Below are 22,417 nucleotides of genomic sequence, written 5' to 3'. Positions count from 1 at the left end.
TGATTTTAGGACAGCCTACAGCTGTAAGAGAAAAAGTAAGGCTGCTTCAAAAATCCCCGGGTGAGGCAAGTCATAGATTACTTTTTCCCTATACACAAGAAATCATTATCAAATCAACCTCAAGATAGACAGTGTAATTAAGAGATTTTGGTTTATAAACTAAGTAACTGGAGAAGACTTAGTCAATTAAAATCTCTCTTCACTTCTGTAATTTAGATGTAACTGTACCACAGTGAGCAACAGACTTCAGCCTAGTGGCTCCAAGGAGACCCATGTTTAGGGCATTTCCAGTCTATTCACAAAGAACCCACTTCATAACTCTCATCAACTTGGACTTTTCAGATTGTCTAGCTTAGGTTATGGACATTTGGAGCCAGACAATTACATTAATTAAATTAATTAAAGTAAGAAGTTTTTCTTGCCCAACAGGCCAGTGAAACAAAGCTGCACTCGAGCAACTCTAATCCCTATTTCACATTTTAAGTACCTGAAAATGTTTGATCCCTGGGACTCCACAGCAAGCTAAAATCAGAATTTTCTGAAGTGAACACCTTTTTTATTCTGAGTCCATTCATCAGAAAGAGTCAGGTAGAAAGCATGAGGAAGGTAAATTCTCCACATTCTTCCTCTTAAAGCATTTGTTTAACATGGAGATACAATCAGGTTGACTAACCCACTAATCCCAGAGCCCACAGTTTTCTAGAATGAGTCAAGCTAGGATTAAATATTTATAAGATAGAATTTCATTCTACAATTAAACTACAGCAACATCCTAGTGAAGGAGGGAGGTTTTATCATCCCCAGTCCTGACATTCCACTGTAATTCCCTGCTGCCTTCAGGATGATCCACAGATCAGAAAGTTCAAATTGCAACATAAAAATTATAAAAATCCCTCATCCAAATAAATACTAGCCATGTAAACCACAATAAAGGTACCTCAATAAAGTTCACATAATATACCCAAGAGACACCTTTTGACCCAACTTCAATATATTCAATTACTTTATTAATACACAATTTGCTCAAATATGTAAAGGCCAAACAGGGACTGAACCCAAAGAATGAAAGCTTCCAGAAGTTCTGATCATACCACTTGTTCTGCTGGGAAACAAAAACCTTGAAATGACTCTTTCAGACCCAGTAACACATTTTATTTACACTGCCAGATCATTGTAGACATTGATAGCAATGCACTAGTTCCTGTCCTGTAGGGCTTTCTCTATTACCAGTAAATTCCATGGAATTTTTGAACACCAGCTTGGACAATATCCAACACATTAACACTCAGATTCATTAGCAAAGTCTGGAGTGCTTTATTTTTCAAAGATTTGTTGACTGATCATTAAAAGCTAATTATTTAGGGAAAAGCTATAAAATAGCACTTCTATCTAATAAGAACTATTGCTTCAAGATAAGCACAGCTCTAACAGCTTATTTGCCCAAATTACATATTTATTCAACTCCAACCTTTTGGCCTTAGATTAGACTGTCTAGACTAATTTTGCAGACTACAGACAATTACTATTATCTTTAAGTTTGCAAAGTGTCATAACCAGAAATGTCAGGAATGCTGAAATTACAGCTGTGTGTGTTATTTAGCCATCTATTTTCATTAGCAAGGCTAATAATTGCTAACCTTCCCCCCAGATTCTCACCCAGCTCAGTAGAACACATAGCAGTTATCCTGGAGTATGACAATTTAAAATGATAATTAAATAATTGGTTGCCTACCCATGAAATAATGGACTCCTTCAAAGTGTGTTACTCATTCAGGAGTGCAAGCATCAGAGGCTGCATGGTGCATATATTATAATAGTAAGATGTGCTGCAAAATTAATTAAAACAAAAACACACTGGGTAACTTTCCTTTAGAAAAGGGTGCCTGAACAGTGTGCAGGTGGCAAGCCATTGACAAGAAATTAATGCTAAAAACTCCAACAGAAAAACCATACACTTTTAACACATCAATTTCTAAAGTTTTCCACACACCACAGTGGCAGGGCATGAAAGTCAGGCTGATTAACCCAAGGCCCAGTGGTCCCATGCTGCAGGCCCAGCAGCTCAGTAGCCAGGGGTTTTTTGCACATCCATATCAGTCAATCACACTGTATTTTAAGATGAAAACGTGCTTTCGCCCACCTGAAAGCATTTCTCAGAAGTTTGTGACTAAGCAGCAAAACCTCAGAAAGAAGGAGAACTTGCACTGGTCAATAGGTGTTTGTTTCCATGTGATCTGTGCTTGCAGATTTGGCTGCTCTGAGCCAGGCCAGCACACGGGCTCCCACGGGGACCAGGAGGCAGAACAAAGCACTTCACACCACTCACTCCCAAACCAGCAAAAAGCTCCACAACCTTCATGCTCCCTCTGCCAAGTGAAGTTTTTCAAGAGATTCAAATTTCACCGTCTGATTTTTAACCCAGACACATCAAGGAGAAGCGCTTACAACCTCAGTTTGCGATTTAGAGCCAAACAACAAAAATCTTAAGGGTATTTTTATTGTGGCTCAAACCTAAGGTGTCAGGTTAGTGCACCTGATTGTGAGAGTGGAAAGGAAGGAAGGGGATCTCTTCCAAGGTGGGGCAGGCTGCGTAAGCCTTTTCTCACTAGGGACAGAGTGTTCAGACCTTCCTGGCACTAAAGCCTTTGTTTTGTCCCACTGCTTGGGCACGGTGTTCAACAGGTCTCATTCTGACTGATGGGAAGGAAAAGAACCCAGATTTAGCCATTGTAAACTGAACTCAGCAAAGCAATGTGGTAAGCCACTCCACCTTTGGAGCACGATGCAGAAATCCTACCCCATGAGAGCAGGGAGATCCCAGCACAGATATTTCGGTGACAAAGGCTGACCTGAGATCAGAATGAGGTGTGATGCCTGGCAGAAAGCACAAGTGTGTTAAACAGAGGCTGGTCTCACAGATGTGGGCACTACTGCTTCAGAAATAATAGTTCAAATTAATATCACTATCCTCAAAATTCCAGGTTTCTGGAAGAAGAAAAGCTTAGAAATCAAATACAGGGTGGGCAAGAGCCAGCAGTGCAGACTGGTGTAACTGAAACAAAGTTTCAGCTGCACAAACCACTTTGGAAAACAGCAATGCAGAGTATTTTCCATCACAGATACCAGGGGAGTACAATGCTTTCCTTTCCAGCCTAATCAGTGCTCACAGAGCAGTTTAATCTTAATGTCCTTGAAGAATGTCTTCATAAGTCTCTCTCAGCACCAGCAGCAGCAGATTTCAAGATCAAAGGTTATACTCCTTCCCATCTGACAACAGCGTAATTCAGCCTGGTTTTCTCATCAAGTGGCTGGGGCACAGTACAGCACATGAGCACTGTTTACAACAGGCTGTGTAGCACTTCATTTCTGACTCTTCAGAAGCAAAGCCATGTCTACTGGAACTGCTACATTACAGGCAGACAGCTGAAATTCTTAGAAGAAACACAAGAGGTAAAAGAGAGAGTTTTATCCTAAATATAAATAAAACCAACAAGGAAACCCAAACCAGCAGACTCATGTTTGGGAAGACAGAATTGATGGCTCCACTCCATGTTTTGCATCAGCATCCCACAAGTCAGCCCAAACATGCTGTCCTGCAGCATCTCCAGACCCTGCACCTCGGTGGCACAAGGTTACTCAGTGAGATCACTTTTAAATTAGCACATTTGCACAGTGACACATGAAGCCTGTGTGCAGCCCTAACATTGTCTGTGCCCCTCCTTCAGATCCACACTCGCTTATACTCAGCTGAAGAGTATCAAACAGGGCAGCACCTGTTTTTCCTGAGTTATTATTTTGCAGTGTGCATGAAGTCCCATCAACATCAGAACCATAGAAAAGCAAGGGAGAGATGCTGTCTGGGCAGAGGACGCTTTCCAGGCAGAAGATGCATGGATGGCCACCCTTCTGTTCCACCAAGCAAGCTGCACACACAGGCCCACCCCAGCAGCACAGCAGACACAAAGCCAAATCACTCACAACTGGAATATTCACTGGGGAGCTCGACAGAGGGAAGTGCTTGAGTAGCATTGTCCTCCCAATCAGTCAAAACTTTAAAAGCACAATGTGAGCAATATTGTCCCAACTCACATACAGGGAAATGTGCGCACACTCAAATTCCCCTAACCAGAAACTACAGAGTGGTTTTACCATTGCTGATCCTGAGTACAATTTCATAGCACAGAACTGGTTTTAAGCACTGTCTTGCTAAATAAGCTTGTTAGTGGATCTACAGGGAAAAGGAAGAGATCCTAAAGCCTCAGTAAGCACAATGAAAATGCTCTTAAGCAGCGCCAGAATTCTCAGCCTCAGCAACTTCAGGTGTCAAAGAACTGTCAAATGCATACACATTTATGTCCTTAAATTTTATTAAAAATGCTTTTGCCCTTAGTAGTCAGTCTACAAATTTCAGCAAGCAACGATTTCCATCTAAAAAAAACCCTTATTTACCAGCAAAACATGTGGTTGTACTAAAACCAACCAGTGTTTCTTCCCCTTCGCCTGTGCACCTGCGGGTGTAGTACCACTCTTAGTCAGCATCGTCACACTCACAGGGCAGGGAAACACACAGAAATCTCAGAGGGAGTTTATTTTTCACTTTAAACTATCACAGACACTGCACGGAATAGAAAAAAATGGAGATAACTAACATTAATTAATATCTATGGCACTGATATTAAGAATGTTCAAGAAAAGACTGGATGAGGCACTTTGTGCCATGGTCTGGGTAATATGGTGATGATCAGTCAAAGGTTGGACCTGATGACCTCAGAGGTCTTCTCCAGTCTGATTCTGTGATTGTTAGATGAATATATGAGTTTTTGAGCTGGAGGACCCACCCAGTTGGGTGTTAATCCTGGCATTTGCACTTTTAGAGCACGTATATCTTAAAAGCAAGGATTGTTCTACCCCAGTGAGAATATAATTAACCCTAAACCACATGCTTTTACAACTAAAGCAAAAAAGCCAAATATCTGCTGTAAGGGACCATTCTCATTCCACTAAAACCCAGAGACACAGCACACTCAAGGTGCATGTTGGGAGACCTGCTCTGATATTAAGATCTACTTCACGCCACAAACTAGTTTTACTTGCAAACACCGACTTTCACGTGTCAAAAAGCCACATCTATGATGAACCACATCAAGAAACTGCAAGCAAACATTCAGCTGAGGTGCTACACACTCAGACGCCACACACAGTCAACTCATGTTTTTACACTATGGCCATTTATGGTAGCAGTAAAGAAGGCAAATGAAAGATTGGAGCAATTTCACACCGAGCACCATCACTCCCCATGCTGGAGCTGATTCTAAGTAACAGATAAAAAAACATGATTTGTGTCAAACACCACATCTACAGGCAATCCAGCCTTATTTCAGAAATTCACAGCTTGAGCTGCAAGCATTTTCTAGTCACATAGACCTTAGGATCACTGAAAATCTGTTTAGTATTTTCTTCTCCAACATCCTACTTAGCAGTACATTAGAGCGGGTTCCAAAATAGTTCCCTACCCATTTGTGAGTGAAGTTCCTCCAAGGGGAAGAGGAGTTTAAAGATCAAATTAAGAGCAAACACTTCCCATTCAGAAGCACATGAACTGCTGAAGGGAAACAGTTCCCAATTCCTGTCCAGAGTTAGATGCTCAGGTTGAACCTTTCTCACGAAACAATGGCATTGTAATTCCTTGTTGGAAGCACAAGTGCTCCATACACCGACCCAGCCACACCTGGACCCTCAGACAGTCATGGTTCTGCCATCTAAAGCTTGTAAACACAGCTTTCCTTAAGTAATTGGGCAAGCAGATTAGGGCTTTCACATCAAAATTCTCTCCTTACAGTACAGCAGCAAACTGTGGAAACTATTAAATGCATCTACAGAACATGAGACCATCAAGAGCATGCAAACCTCCATTGGATATAGAAACTTTCTGCATCCTTTCCTTGCTCTTTACCTCATATTAAAAAGTTCTGGGACACCATCTATGCTGCAGTTACACAAATCCTGACAAGATGGTATCTCTAAAATGGAATCCCAAGGTTTAGCAGACCACCCATCAACAGGAAGGAAAGACCTTTGGCTGAGAGATCTTGCCCTGATCACAAGCTTTGCTTTAGGGAAATGCTCCCTCCCAACTAGAAGAGGACAGAAGCACCATCACGCTACACACAAAACAGCTCAGCTCCATTCAGGTAAACAAACCATTTTTCTCATCCTTCTGCAAAACCGTAACTTTGTGCTTATCTAAACAGATTTGAGCCCAGTTTTCTATCACCATTTCCTAAGAGCTAAATCTTTGGAGTCACTTGGGTAGGTCCACACAAACCTTCAAAAATAACTCTTCAAACAAACTGCACTTGAATAGAATAAATTCTTCTCTCCCTCTCCTGCTACTCCAGTTCTGAATACAACAATCTAGTATTCTAGGAGGCTTCAAGATTTAAGGGAAAATAAGGAAGGCACACCACTAAAAATCCAAAGAATTTATTTTTCTCCTACAGCATATTCACACTGACCAGTTTATCATCACCACCTCATGAAGACTGGCAGGCTTTGGGATTTTTAGTGTGTTGAAGGTGTGAACTTGAAAACTAAGGGTTCAAATTCAGATACTTCAGTTCAGTAACAGCATACAGTTCAAGATCTGCTCCGGGGGTTTCCAGCAAGGTGATTTCCCTTCTGCCCCGTGTGCACTCATTCTTACAAAGAATTTACATAAATGCTCAAATAAACTTGTTTTCTAAACTTACAGGCCAGCCTGCACAGGGCAGCCAGACCACATGATTTTTACTTCATTTGCATTAGAAGATACAGGCTGACTTCTCTACACATTATTCTTTTACAGACATTAGTTGTAGGAGAATATTGTTTTATTATGTTTTATTTTTAAAGACATTAGTTATTAGGAGAAAAGTATTATAATCTGGAAAACAGAGGTGCACATCAGATGAATATAGCTCATAAAAAGAATTAGTAAACACATTGTCTAAGCCACCTACAAGGATGATCAAAGGGAAGGAGGACAAGGGCTGATGAAAAATAATTTAATCATGCTAGTTGTATTTCTCCACTTCAGACAAGCTGGTTCCACTAGCAGCTGCTATCTCTCCCTCTGATTTTATGTTACTAACTTGTAACAAATCTTCAGTGAAGCAAGCTCCCTTCTTCAGGATAGACACTGTGAACAGTCACTGGCAAAAAGTAACTCTAATTTGTTTATTACCAAAATATTTTGCCTTTGAAAACCGTGTTAGACCAATATGCTTTAGGCATATAGCAAGCTCAGAAAAGAGGATACTTTTATGGATTCCACAAATAGCACAGAAAGGATCAGATTTGTCCACAGTCTAGGACCAACTTCCAAGGAAGATCCTTCTTGTTTATCATCTCAACATGCCAAATGATACTCACATGCCATCATCGGCCACACAATGTTAGTTTACAGTCTTTCAACTTGACAGGACCTATAAGACTTTCCAGGAGGGGAGCCAGTACTCCTGAAATGTAACTCTGCTGCTCTCACTTGCTGTTTAGTCCTCTCCAAAGCAATCCCTCCATTCCTCACTTTATTTCTGGAGCCAGTAGTCCTGCAGAGGCTGATTCCAGAGTGCAGAAGGGACAGCACAAAAAGGCCTTGCTACCCCATGCAAAGAAAGAAGGCAACCCAAGAGCTTCTGTAGCATGAAATGCGGCAATTATAAAATCCACAAACAAAAACAAACAAAATTCAAGTTGTTCCCTCTGCAAGCAAGTTCACACTGACAGGAAATGAGTAGCTAACAAGAAGTAAATTACCCAAGCCCAGTTCAGAACATGTACAAAGTAAGGGACTATAGCAAACCAACCAGACTCACAACATGAGTACTTTTACTAACTCTAACCTCTGCTAACCTGCTACAAACACATTTACAGCACGTGCAAAAGTGGCTTTACCATACATCTAGTAGGGAGGACAGCTTAAAACATCCTGCCCTGAAGGCAAGAACACACTCCATCACCTAAAGCCACTTGTTTTCATTAGGAAATTGATCTACAGAGCAACATCTGAATGCAAATTGCAATGTGCAACATTCTCTCCTGGTCTGACAGGCACACATAATGAAGTATCGCGTCAAATAAGTAGAGAGCATCATTATTTGATGGGTTTCTTGAGCAAAGAACTCCTGCAAATGTTTCATCTAAAGGCATAAAGAGGCAGCAGTACAGCAAATGCCACCTAAAACTGTGTGAGCGGTATGCAAAGACCTTCAATTTGTTTACTTACAGAAAGCAGCTTTAGAATGCACTGGGTTTGATCAGAGGGGTTTTTTTCTTAGTTTTTTTTTTTTTAAACCCTACTGCTATTTCCGCTCCCATATTCTACCAAGTAGAGATCTTGTGGTTAAGGCATTCAGTGAAGAGAAAACAGAGCGTGGAATGCACAGGCAGACAGCCTTCTGCACCAGAAACCACAGGAAAGCACATTAGTTTCTCTCAATTTTTATAGATTAGAAACAGGTTTTTCAACTTCATCATGCTCAGAATAATGGACTACTCAGATTTCCACTAATCATAGGTGAAGCCTCTGGACAGGCAGTCCAGAAACCCTTCAGGAGACCTTATCTACTTGGTGCTTAACTTGGATGTAGCAGAGTGTGAATGTCCCTCTGATCGCAGCATTAGCACCACACAGCTCTGCCAGCCTTTAACAGGCTGCAAAGCTGATGTTATTTACAAAGACAGGCTGGATGCTACCAATTAAAGGCAAGTAGTTTCTCTTTTGAGCTTTCTTCCAGCATTAGAAAGTATTTTAATTTAAGTCATAAGTCTTAGAAGACTCATTTCCTGTGCATGTGTTAAACTCAACCTTTCATAATGACCAAAACTCAAAGCTGCCTGGAGGGACCATACGTGTTACAAACATGTGGGACAGAATCAAAGCCCACTAATGCATTGTTGTTTTCCCTATATACATACATATATATATAAAAATATTTGGTTTGTTTTTTGGTTTGTTTATTTTTTTTTAACCAGGAAAGCAGAGTTATAACAAAGACCTCTTCAAGTAAGTTTTGGCACTGACAGCCTACATGTTCAGCTTTAGGAAATGACCGTCAGATCCTGAAGACATAAAAACAAATCTGGGGAAATCTTCCTGGGAATGGCAGTGGCAGCCGTTCCTCTGCAGCAGCTCACACTTCAAAGCACGGCCTGGAAGCTGACAAAAGTCAGTGCTCCAACTTGGAGATGTTCAGTCAGCAGGAACAGAACATGGGGTTTTGTCCAGGAGAATCAAGCAGCACGAGTCCTTTCCCTGTGTCTATCATGTGTTTTCTGGATTGAGGAGAGACAATCCATTCAAGGAAGAAGTTAAAGAGATGATAAAGAACCAGGTGAATAGTGCTGGGCAGCCACAGCAGCAGCTCATAACTCCTAGCACAGGGGAAAAGCTGAGATACTTTTAAATTTCTCACGCTACTCAACTGGCATGGGATTAACTCAAGTACAAACCAGCTACCTAAAGTACACGAGCTGCAGGGAATTTTTAAAGTTTGAACATGAGCTGTTAGAAAACCCAGCCTCAATTATCTAGTCTGAAGCAAGTGGCTGCAGTTTAAATTATTCATCTTCTGAAATCACCCTGAACAAATTCTTCCAGATCACCACCTTCCCTCATGCAGGCAGGCATCCAGTATCTTTTTAAGGAGATCAGCTCAAGAGATGCAGGGCTTTTGTTTATTTTCTTCAGAGTATTTGTAAACTGAAGAAATGCACAGAACACAGAATTTCAAGGTGCAATTTCAGCTCTTAAACAACAACAAAAAAACCCAACAAACAAACAAAAACCTCAAATCTTGAGCAAAATTCCCAATTCAATTGGATTTTAAAACCCCAGGTCACAATTTCAGCAGACACCCAGATCAGGACAGACTCGGTTATTTTCAAAATCTGCTTTAAGTGAACAATTTTATTATCAATTTCCTTTTTTGGGAGAAACCTCTGGTGTGTCAGCTGAAATATTCAAGCCCTCCCACAAAACAAGTCAAAGCAGCTAAGGAGGAGGGGAAGCCACTATTAAAAATGTGTGGAATGTAACCTACTGGGCAGAAGGCAGATAATGGGACAAGGAAGTCAACTGCTTCAGATCTGAGGCTCTTTTCCCACCACAGAGGCACTGGGCAGTTTCAAATTTACAAATGCTAGTGAATTTTGTCAACCTATGTAGGATATACATGACTAAAAATAGTTTGACAAAAATAATTTGTCAAATCTGCCAGTTACTGGATAGACACTATAGCTATTCTAATGGGTGCAAAAACTTCTAGACAGCTAAAGAAAAACATTTCTTTAGCTACTTCAAAAGCTGATCTTTCAAGTGTCTTTTTTAAATTCAAAGAAGTTGAGATGTCTGCAGCAATAGGTTTGGGTGCACTGCTCCAGCAAGATAGAAACAAAGCAGAAACTCCACATGAGACAAAACATTTTCTATAGTTAGTAGATTTAGGTCACAGATACAGGAATTCAGAAATGCCTCAGGTTTTAAACATCCTTGATGAAAGTGAAGCACTGTGTTTAAAACATCTCCTTGCACTAAGCAATGTTCTCAGGACAGATCAAAGAGCAAACCCTGCGCCAGAAGTTCTCAGAGATGTGCAGGCTCCCTCAGCAGCTGCATCAGCCAGGAGACCACACCTCAAAATCTGAAGAGCTGCCCTGACACTACAAGCTGAACCTGAAGGAAACCAAACCTCCGGCTCCATTAGCTGCTCTGGCACAGCCTGACCTCTGAGAGGCCTCAGCTGGACACCCTCTTTTCTGAAAGCAAGACTTGCTCATCAGGATTACACACAGGGGGCACAACTCTTCCTTGTGCCCTCTGCAAGAGAGGAACAGCCACCCCCTAAGTGTCAGCCTGCACCCCAGAACGGCTCAGCTTCCCCCCATTGCACAAGGCAGAGCCACATCATCTCCTGTGGTTCCTCTGCTGCACAAGCAGCTGCCTGTCCCACCCACCCTGTACTATTGCTCTGTTGGCCCCCATGAGCACAAAGAATTCTCCCAGTTCTACCTGGATGTTTGTGAGCCTTTCTACAGCATCACCCCAGGGCTGACATGGTATGACACAGCAAGTTACAAACCACGTAATTGCCAGAAGCAGGAGCATCTTAAATTACATTACAGCAGAAGGTCTGGTTTTCATGTAAAATTTAATGCTAAAATCATGCCCAAGAAGTTACAGTGAGCAGCCTGATTCCCTTCTGATAATTTCTTGATGATTCTGGAATGCCCCCAGAGAATTAAACCTCCTGTATTCCAGGTATGGCATGCAGCTTAAACATGCAGTTACTGCAGCAATCAAACCAGACAAGAGCTTTTAGGTTTAGCACTCCTTCAGTTGGTAGTATCACTTGTACAACATAAAACAGTATTGTCCCAACAGCTGGAGAAGCAGTTAAAATGACTCAAAAGAGCTGGAAGCACAAGACTCCAAACCAAAGCTAAGTAGACACCAGTACTGTGGCTTGGTGACAACCTGCTAAGAGCCAGCAATAAAAGCAGCAAGGCAGGACATTCAGAGTGGTTGGTCCACTGGATGCCACAGACAGAACAATTTATTTCCAGAAACAAAAAAATAATCCCCACCACAAACATCCCTCTTATGGCCCCTACAGACACAAAAGGAAGATTATCTCCACAGTTTAAAAGTTCTCCTTTAAATACTCTCAGATGGTAAGACAAGGCACAGGTGGTTAACTTTGCTGATGTGCTAAGAAGGATCTTGGCCTCACAGGTTCACTTTCAAATTGGAGGGTCTGGAAAATGTTTATCATGGCATACACCTATCAGAAAAAAAGCTTCAGAATTTGCTGCAGCACTGCAGGAGTGATGCTGAGCACAGGAGGATATCATCTCCATCCATGATGCTTTGAGAATTCCCATCAGGAGGCAGACCTGCTTCACAAGGAGAGGGAACAACATCAGTTTAGGGAAAATCAAAGTATGGGAAATCAAAGTGATACAGCACACATGGGCGCACCTTGGAAATCTCTCAGGAGATGGCCAAGATTCAGGTAACAGAGTTTGGGGTCTGAGAAGAGGCAGGAGAAAGGATGCAAAGGCAAAGATGCTCTGTTTCTGGAAGACTTCAAACACAAGCTGCTGGGAAAAAATCCTAAGCAGCAGCTGAAATTGCAAAGCAAAGTTAAAGTATACTCATTATTGCATTCTCAGTAGTACTGGGTCATGCAAAGCCAGAATGCATTTAAATACATCCCCATTACTTTATTGGGTTTTGCTAATGAAGGCTTGTTAGTGTGAGCTACTAGAGGCAAGCACTGTATGCTTCTTTAGTAGAGCTGGCAGCACTTGTACAAGTATATTATAGACAGGTTCCTTTTTAAATGGTCATAAAGCACCTTCTTAAAAGGAGGCAGAAACACAGAAATATTATGGACACACAGTTAAGCAACTCCCTGCCTCAAGCAGTGCATATTACTGTAATCTCACTTTATTTTCCCTGCATAGAACAAGTCTAATAACAGAAGAAATTTAGTAGATCATTTTTCTACCCAAAGATGCCAGATTTTTCACACAGATTTATCACTGGCCTCCTACCATTTCATGGTCTACTTACCACATATGAAGCAAAACACTCAGATTTGCTTGCAGGTTTATAGATTTATGTCTGCTTAAATGAGGAATACTGAAGATGCTCTGCAATATGAGCTAAGCCTGTTAGTTTTGTCAGGAAAACTCAAAATGCTAACAAGAGTGATTTAAAAATTTCTCTTCCTAGCAAATATAACCGGTGACTTAACAGTGTATCACTACAGTTACAGAATACCCTGAACAGGACTGGAAGAATAATTTGCTGGTAAGTTGTGTGGAAGTTCAAGTTTATTTTCTGGCTCAGAAGACTTGAGGAAAGTGACACATTTGATAATAATTAATCTGTGTACCCACAGCTAATCTGCTGAGAAATAACACTCCTCATAGGCCCCCCTGAATAAAGATCTTTGTGAAGCACTTTGCTTGTGAGTGTTACACTAATTTTTTTCTTCAACTGCACCATTTTTACGTGTCAGTGCTAACATCTAGTTAATTATTAAAGCACGCAGGTCCCACAGCCAGCACTTTATGCTATCTTTAATAGTGCCCTTCTGCATACATTCCTATCTCCTGAACTCATTCCTATCTGGATTCACCGAAAACTACACTTCACTTTCTGCTCACAACCGAGAACCTGGTGCAGGCCTGCTTAAATGAGCTCCACTGCCAGATGAAGTTGTTTGCAGAGCTGCACAGTGAACCAGACAGGGTAACTGATCCTGGGTAAAAACATTCCCTGGTTATTTTTAACTCCGATGGCTTGCGGAGTTTCGGTGCACTGGAGGGAGTAAATAGCTGTAATGGCAAACTGCTGTGGCAGCAAGGGGACCTTCTCAACACTTCTCCTTACTTGTAGTAGTGCTAGCTTATCAAATTAAACTTTCAGTTACAGCAAAGCCCTGTTTCTTCAGGCTTGAAGAACAAAAACATTTCCCCAGCCTTGTGCCTCCCCACTGTCAGTCCCTTCTAAAAGCAAACAATCAACTTGCCCTCGCTCTCAAGGCCCTCCAGATCCCCACCTGCACCAGCACAGCCCTCGTGGTCACACAGGCAGCCCTCACTTGCCAATGCACTCCTGGGGAGCTCCACACAAGCCTCTTCCAGAGGCACCTTCTCCTCTTTAGTGCTTTGTGAGATTTAGCACAAGCACATTTGTGTGTTACAAAGATTCACCATGAACTCCATCATCCAACAGGATCTCCCCCTGTAAGCAGAGTTTATGGCATTTCCCCAAGCAACTGGAGAAGTGCACACAGTCCTCCCCAGCAGCCCTCACTCAGTCAGGTTTGAGGCTCTGCGTAAGCCCAAATTCTCCAGCCTTTCCCAATCCAGCAGCAGATCAGAATCCCTGACCTCACTGCAACAACAGCCCTTGCACACAATGCTTGATTAGTCTCAAGATCAAGCACTTCAAACGTGAATATGTGACCTTCTTTAGCTTAACCAAGAACAGTCTGGGCACAGCAGCCCAGCCAACCCTCTTAAAAACAACCTAGTAAAAGCAAGCAATCTACAAAAAAAGTAATTTCAACCTCAAAGCTCCATCCAGAAGCACCACTGTGTATCATGAACTTCACACACTGGGATGTGACCAGCTTAAGTATATGCATGGTGAAAAAAAAAATAAGAAAAAACAAAGCAAGCATATTAAGCAAACATCCCTTGTCTGCCATCTACTTTAAGTAATTAAGTTATAAAGAGAGGAAAGAAATATTTTCTTTTGTGTTACCTGCTCTCATTACGTTCCTATCCCAAACCCAAGCTGCAACCACACTTGAGCCATAAGACAGAGCATACAAAATAGCAAAGAAAAGATAAAAAAGAGACAAGAAAAAAAGTCGTTCACAGTCAGAGCATGTCTTCATAAAGAAGGATACAGTTCAAGGTGAACAGAAAGAGTCTCACACACTGTCCAGACAGAAATAATTCACCTGGGATCAAACTAGAAATCTGTAGTAGCAGGCTACCACTGCTCTTTCTCAGAATTTCAAAACAGATCTCCAGCAACTTGGTACGGCTTTGCACTTTGAGGCCAACATCCCCTAAGTGCATTATTTGCAATTCAACTTTTCAATCTGGTTCCCTCCTATTCCTCACAGTAAGAGTTTGTCTTGGTTGTTCAAAGCTGCACCCAGAATCCTTGGACGCGTCCTATGCAGAGTAACAGGTTTAAAAAAAATTAAAAGTACCAATTACAGGCATGATTTCTGTTTTAATGTTGGTTTTACATCTTGAACTAGAACAAGAAGTGGTGCATTTCTCTGGTTCCATTTTCCTTTAACAGTGCCTTTTGACCATAATTGAAGACAAGACTACCAAACCGGTGCAGTTAAGCCAACTGAACTGTTGGAACAAAGGGGAAAGCACACTGCTTGTGTCACACCAGTCTAGACCTGCAGACTGACTAATTTGGGAAGGTCTGCAGCAAACCCAGCTTCCCACCAGGCAGCCAGAAGTCTGCTACATTCCACTTCACGAAGCTGGTATTTATCTTTGGACACTTCAAGGAGTTCAGTCACAACGTTTGCAGTGCTGGGAATGCTCTCTGTAAGTGCGAACAGGTTGCACAAGGTATACAAACATCAGCCATTTAGGCCCTTCCAAACTCTTGGAATATAAGGGCCCTACTTATAAGAGCCACCCTCCAGCACCACTACTGAGCACTGGAATTCAGAGCTCCAGCCAAAACCAGAGGCAGGAGCCTCTCCCTTGAGTACGGGAAGGAGGCTCAGGGCGAGAGGCCAGCGGCTGCCTATTCATCCCTGGGAGTGCAAAGGGCATGCCAGGCAGAGAGAGACCTGGGAAACTGTGCCAGGACTCCTTGTGCAAGGGGCACTAGAAGACGAGCTGATAACCAAAAGGTACGTCAATATTTACTCGCTGTACAAGCAACCGCTGCTAGGAGCTTGCGCACAGAAAGGTGCTCTCGGACTGCCACGTGGGTTAGGTTATCCCAAAGGAATGTCACTTGGGAAAAAAATCTGTAAATCACTCAAATCCAGAATGGTGAGTATCTCAGAACTTAAGCACTGCTCCGAATTTATGGCAGCTTTTGAACCCAGCTCAGCTCTACCCTGAGTGTGCACTAGTACGAGGCATGAGTGTTGGGTAACAGGATTCATTATGCCACTGCTGGCTATACTGCAACACTTGCATGCAGCCTGAGGCTTCCTGCTTGCCTGCAAGGCGAGCCTCAGTCACCTCCTGCCTTCCCAGGCTGTAGATCTGTAAGCAGAGTGAGCCCAGGCTTTGGCTTGGTAGCAGTGCAGCAGGAAGCAAGGAGCAGAGCAGTTCGAGTTTCACAAGAGGGGCGACGAGCAACCCTTATTATTCCAGGTGACTGCATCACAAGTCCTTTGTTTTGATTAGGATTTTTATTTCCCACCTTTAACCTCAACAGATGTCAACAATCAGTTGCTCCTGAACTGTATTTTGTCACCTTGAGTTAGTGCAAGGAGGCCCCAGGCTTTATCTCAGTGTGAGCATACCAGTCCCGGCGTAGCCCTGAATCTGCAGCCTGGAATCCGTGGCATCCCATTCCCTTAATTTGCCTGCACACTTACTCCAAGAGCATTTTCTGACGGTCACCGAGGGTTAGTCAGAATACCCAGAAACTGTGGAGGGATTTGCACATCCCAAGTGCAGCCCAGGGAAATGGGGCACCAAGACATCAGGGTCTGTCAGACACCCAGCACGCTGGCCAACACCAGCTGCACGTTCAGTTGTTGCTTTTCAATCTACTTTACTACTCTATTTTGGAGCTTGGAATTCATATGTAGAGCATAAAATTCAGAACAAGCCGTTTTGTTGCCCAACAGCTATTTCAGAGATAAAAGACACTTTGAGATAACCCACCTTTGGGTTTATTGCTAGTTAATGGGAACAGTCCTGTGAAAGTAGCAGCCTGGAAAAGGAAAGAAAAAAGGGGAAAAAAGCCTGAACAACTGCTCACCCATCTATCTGCAAGTCATATGCCTGTTTTCATTAAAACTCAAGAGTCAAAAATCTACATCCAACTCACTTTACTCACTAGTGAGTGGAACAGTAAACTCAGTTCCAATCAGAATTTGTTACAGGCACTTTAAGGGCAGTAGGAAAAGTATTTTCTTTTACAAACTTGGCAGAAAGATTTGAGCTTGTAAATACAGCATGAAATCAGTAAACAAATAAAAAATAGTCCCAAACACTGGAGCCCTACACAGATTTTGTATCGCGTTAAGTGTTTTAGCAGTTTCAAACATGTTCGTGCCTTAGCACAGGTATCATTAAGCTGACTGACAAACTAAGCTCAACTCAGACACACTAACTACATCCATTCAATATCATCTCAAGGATCTAGTGACATTTATTAACTGATACATTCATACAAATCACCTAAGCCTACTCAGTATGCAAAACTATACATGTCATTGTCACAAAACAAAAGCCATCGTTGTACAAAGAGGAAAAAGCACCAGGACAAAAATTTGTCAATTCTGATAAAAAATAAACAGTATTTTGCACAGCAGACTTGAGAAAATAAAATATTAGCGGCTTTCTTGCTGCATACTGCTAAAACTAGCAATATTTGTTCAGCTTCACAAAAAAAAAAAGGAAAAAAAAGCATGAAGTAAATGGCAACTGCAAGATAAAAAAAAAAAATCAGAGGGTGATTAGGTAGTTGCTAGGCTGTATTCCCTTTGAGCAAGGAAACCTGAATATTACAAAGGGCTGAGTTACAAGGGAATGTGGGGTATTTTGTGACAGACCTCTGCATGACAGCTGGAGAAAAGCTATTGTGGCAACAGCTGTGTGCTCTGCACAGCTCATACTCCCAAATACCTCAGCCTGCTAAGAGGCCAGTTAACAGGCTGCAATGCATTTTAAAAGTTTGCTGCCTCTTGGGATGTGAGCATGATGGATTATTTGTGTATGTTTTCAATAACAGAAGGAATGCTTAGTTCTACCACTTAGCCTTTTACAAAATGCTGTGGTGTAACGCTGAACTATCATTCACTGCTGCTTTCCTAGAGTTTATAGCTGCAACATCCCATTAACGCTCCTCCACAATTAAAACATCTTCACTTCCTGTCCTACCAGTGCACAGGCTCGACAGCAGTAAATTCATCTATCATATCCTGATTTAAAGGAAATGATCTGGTATTTCCAGGATGAAATCCTGACCCACCACCAGCAATATCGAGCTGTGTGCACCTCACTAGAGGAAGAGTTTTGAGGAACATGCTACTCATTAACCACTGAAAGCTTTGATCTGCTGAATTGTACTCCAAAGGTGCTCCAGGGTGTCAGGTGAATGTCTGAGAGGTAAGCCCAGGCAGTTGTACACAAGTGACCAGTTACACCTCACTTGCCCTAATTAGCACAGCGGGGCTGAACTCAGGACACCAGAGAGCTTCCCTTGTACGGGACGGGTTTGCTCACTCACCCTCCTTACAAACACCTCACTGTTTCAGGCCAGGCTGAGGCACAACAACAATCAGCAGGAATTATACTCTGACACGAAGGACAGCCAGCACAGGAGCACTCTGCACTGCCATAACCTCAGCCACTGCTGCTCCTGCAGGAATGAATGCTCTCTGCTTTCCCACCATCATCTAAACAAGGCAGGGAAGGATGAGCTGTGCAGGCATCCCAGAAAGCTGGCAAGAGAAAGAAGATTAACTGGTTCTTCTTACATCCTCACTTTCTCACGTTTCCCTTTGTTTTATCTGAAATCAAGGAAGAGTTTTCCCATTTTCAAGTATGAATCCCCTGTTGTCTTTTAAAGACACAAGGTAAATTGCAGCACATGCTTCCTCATGATGTCCTGTCACCACAAAAGTCTGATTTACTGGAAAACAATAAACACCAAAGTAAAAGCTGCACTTGAGTACTGCTTTACTCAAAATTAAAAAGGAAAGCAATAGCAAGTATAGAAGTACTTGCTAGAAGTAAGAAGGAAAAAGCTTTCCTTTTTAAGCTTCAGTTGGTGACAGCCTTATTTTAAACAAGCAATAAAGAAGCAAAAAAGAATTTAAATCCTCCACTGACATCAGGATCTGTCATGCAGCAAAAGCTAGTACTGATCCATGTTTTAGGGAAGGCCACTACATGTTTGTCACTTAATCCTAAGAAATTCCAAAAATGAAGCACGTGACTTTCTTGTAATCAATTTTAAAACAACTTGGAGCAGTTTCTGTGCAGCCTTAAAAGACAAACAACGTATTTGGCAATACACTTGCTGTACAGAAACTACCCAGGTGCCTGCATGGCAAAGCACACACTTGCTAACACCACAGCTTTAAGAGTTCAGGAAGACGCTGTGGGATATAAATAGTACAGCAAGCCTCATCTCTTATTGTCCAAAATCACACAGCAAGCACAGAAACAACACAAAACTCTCCCCTAAGGTACCTGAAGTACTGCCCAGGTCTTTTTTTTCCCAGCTACTTTTCTTCGGTTTTGTTTTGGGTTGTTTGGGCTTTTTTTAAGGCTGAATTTTCTGCTAAACTTCACTTTGCAGTGGCAAGATTTTATCTCAGGATAAAGCTGCCGAGAGGGCAAGAAGATGGAGATAACTTAATGCAAACTGACAATAAGTTGTTTTGAAGAATTCACCCTCAATGTGTCAGCTTAACACTACAGCGCTGCTGCCTCAACACTCCTTCAAAGAGAACTATTTATTTTTCTGCTGTTAATTTGAAAAGATCCTTATATGTGGCAAAACAGACACAGGTCCCTCTTTTGCAGATATGTGCTGAAAGAAAAGTGTCAAAATTTATATCTATACTTAATAAAAGCTCAAACTGTTAGATTAAAGAATTGATTTCTACAAGTACCCAAATATTGAAGCTAGCCGGTTCTCAGCAGTACTTATTGCTCTTAAAAAAGATGGCTATACAAAGGTATCAAGTGTGAACTTCCCCTTTTTTCCTCCTTACATCTTCAGTATAAATTACAGCTTTTTTGTTGCAAAGGCAAGTTATCCCAAAGCCCTCAATGCTGCCTCAATCCAGAAATCCCTTCAGCAACATTTCCCAAGACTGAAGCCAGGTCCAGCTGCACACATGACTGCCACAGCGAGACACAGGCAACACCACCTACAGCAGCACTGAATGGCACCCTAAACCAGCTGCAGAAAGCCCAGGGTTTAATTATCTCCATAGGCAAGCAATGAGGAATTCAATCCACACACTGGAAGCACTGCAGTTATTCCAGCCCCATCACCTTCAAACAGACCCACCAGCCAGTGTTTTGCCAGAAACTGACCAGCCATCTACATATCTGACAAAAGACACATGTACAATACATCTCAAAAAACACCAGTCAAACGAAACTAGTTCCAAAGAACTAATTCTCCCAAAGTGTCCCCTCTTTTAATGTTCTGCACAATACTGGATATTGTAAGCATTCTGGCATCCAGCACTTATCCAAAAATTTAAAGTAATGTTTTCTGTGTAGTTCCCTAGTCTATGCTGCAGAGCTTAAATTTTTAAGAGTAGTTGAGCTAATGAACACATGGATGCATATGTGAATGAAAAACTCGACTGAAATAAAGAAATGGTCCCTTTGCTATCAGAACACCCAACACCTATTTTGTTCTAACAAAATATTAGTGGAGAAACATCACTGCCCCAAGCATTCAAAGACAAGTCTGCCGCGCTGCCCAGCAGACCATCTTAGAGGTAGGCAGAGCATGACCGGCTCTCCACAGTGGAATAAAAGAAAACAAACAAGAAGCCATGCCCTCCAGATTTGCTGCTCTGCCGTCAGCAACAGCAGCAAGCAGAACGCAAGGAGCTGTCTCCTCCTACCACCATAAACAGAGGTAGAAATGCTAACAGCAACAGGGCAGGGGCTGAAAATAAGTAAAGGAGGTACGGCTGAATTCGTGGCGAAACACTAAAAAGGGATCTTCCTCCTAACACTGACGCGCACCCTTTGTATAGCTATTCTGGCGTGGTTTTTACTGAAAGCGAATAGACGAGTAAGTTCAATTGTCTGCAAGTTGAACAGCAGGCGCTCCGAGGGTTGGTGGGCGCTGGCCGGTCCCGCTCGCACGGCGTGCCCCGCCGCAAACACCGCTGTTCCCGGGGGGAGCCGCGGGAGCTCCCCGGCCCCCGGCCGGCCCGGCCCGAGATGCTGAGCCCGGGGCAGCTATTTCGGAGCCGGACGCCGAGTGTCACCGCTCCCCGGCCGCGCCTGCCGCTTCCCGGGCGGAGCGCGGGGCCGGACCCCGCCCGCGACCCCGGAGCCGCCGGTCCCCAGCGCCGCGGCGCCCCGGAGCCCCGCGCGCCCGGCCGGCCAGCCCCACCCGGCGGCGGCGCCCGGCGGCCCGGGGGCGGCGGCCGCCCCTTCCCGCCCGCCCTCCAGAACCTTCCCGGGGGCTCGCGGCGGCCCCGAGCCCCCCAAGGTCACAACGCCGCCGGCTCCCCGCCCCGGGCTTCCCGCTGCCCCGCCGGCAGCATCCCACGGCGCCGCCGGGAGCTGCCGCCCGCCGCGCCGGCTCCGGCCCCGGCCCCCCCCGCGCCGGGCAGCGCCCAGGCCCCGGCGGCAGCGGCGCTTCCCCCGGCGCCGCGGTCCCTCACCTGGATGAACTGGATGGTGAGCGCCGACTTGCCCACGCCGCCGCCGCCCACCACCACCAGCCGGTACTTCTCCTGCCCCGGGCCGTCCCTGCAGCCCGCGGCCATGGGGGAAGCCGAGCGGGGCGATCGCGGCAGCGCCGCCGCGGGCTCCGACGCCTGCCTCTCTCTCTCCGGCGCTCTCCTGCCTCTCCTCCTCGTGCCGCCGGGGCTGAGCTGCCGCAGGCCCCGCCGAGCGCCGGCAGCAGCAGAAGCAGCGCCCGCCCCACCGTGCGGTGAGGCAGCGCCGAGCGGAGCGCACAGCACCACCCGCCCCCGCAGCCAGGGCGCCGCTGCGCTAATGGCCGCCGGGGGCGGGACCGCGCAACGCCATGCTAATGAGGGGGCGGGGCTTTTCTTATCTGCATGCTAATGAGGGTGGGATATGCACAGAGGGCGGGGCCAGCGGGGAGCCGCCGTACACACGGGCGCAGGGGGCGGGGCCCGCGCAACCCCATGCTAATGAGCTGATGCATATGCATGAGGTGCCCGCCCCGCGGCACTGCACGCCGCGGTGTTTGTGTGGCGCGGGTGGCGGCGGCCCCCGGTGTCCCCTCCGCCCGCCCGGCAGACAGCGCGCCGCGGAGGTAATTAGCGATGTCCCCGTGGGCTGCGGTGGGGCGCCCGTCTGAGTGGCTCATCAACATTAATGAGGCACTGGATGCCCACGGGATGGAGGGACGTGCTGGTCACCCTGAGCACAGATGCAGAGCCAAGGCGCGGGGAGGTTTCAAGCCAGAGGGTCGCTAATGTCGCTTCCCACCAAGAGGGAAAAATGGGAGATAGTCATAGTGACTAAAGCCCTTCGCCACTCTTCATCAGGTTTCCTTGTGAGCATGCATGTGAACGGGTTTCTCACTCATTTAAGCCATTCAGATCAAGTCCACCTTCTCCTCCGAGTGTCACGCTGGATGCCACAGCCCCATTTTCATCCCTGTCTGTACTTGGTCAGTGCGTGGTGAGTTCACCCTGGGCATCTCCACCGCCTCTGCTGGGGACAGGCTGCTGTGATCTTCCAGGGCTGTCCTTCCCCTTTGGGTAATATCTTACTGCCCAGGGCGTTTCTGCACACCCAGCACTCGGCAGATGGTCATCATACAACAAAGCACAAGTTTTGCTTTTCAGGGAATTCCTTCCTCACTTCCTCTCCCCTTTTTGTGAAGATATAAAGCAACAACTCCATGAATGTCTAATCTTGCACGCCGGTACCCACGTGCATCCTTTTG

At 44.4% G+C, this 22,417-nt stretch overlaps 1 protein-coding gene across 1 annotated transcript in view; it reads right to left on the bottom strand.

Annotated features, from left to right (window-relative positions):
• RRAS2 (RAS related 2) overlaps positions 1-21,495 on the bottom strand; it is a 41,895-nt gene extending 20,400 nt beyond the window's left edge. Inside the window, exon 1 of the mRNA XM_064715013.1 lies at positions 21,156-21,495. Coding sequence (XP_064571083.1) covers positions 21,156-21,260 — 105 coding nt within the window. The 5' untranslated portion in view covers positions 21,261-21,495. The remainder of the gene's footprint in view (positions 1-21,155) is intronic.
• Between the last annotated feature and the right edge of the window lie 922 nt (positions 21,496-22,417).

This window comes from Zonotrichia leucophrys, chromosome 5 (assembly GCF_028769735.1).
Source record: "Zonotrichia leucophrys gambelii isolate GWCS_2022_RI chromosome 5, RI_Zleu_2.0, whole genome shotgun sequence".
Taxonomy (NCBI): Eukaryota; Metazoa; Chordata; class Aves; order Passeriformes; family Passerellidae; genus Zonotrichia; species Zonotrichia leucophrys.
Note: the sequence above shows the minus strand (reverse complement) of the source record. Positions and strands in the feature narration are given on the sequence as shown.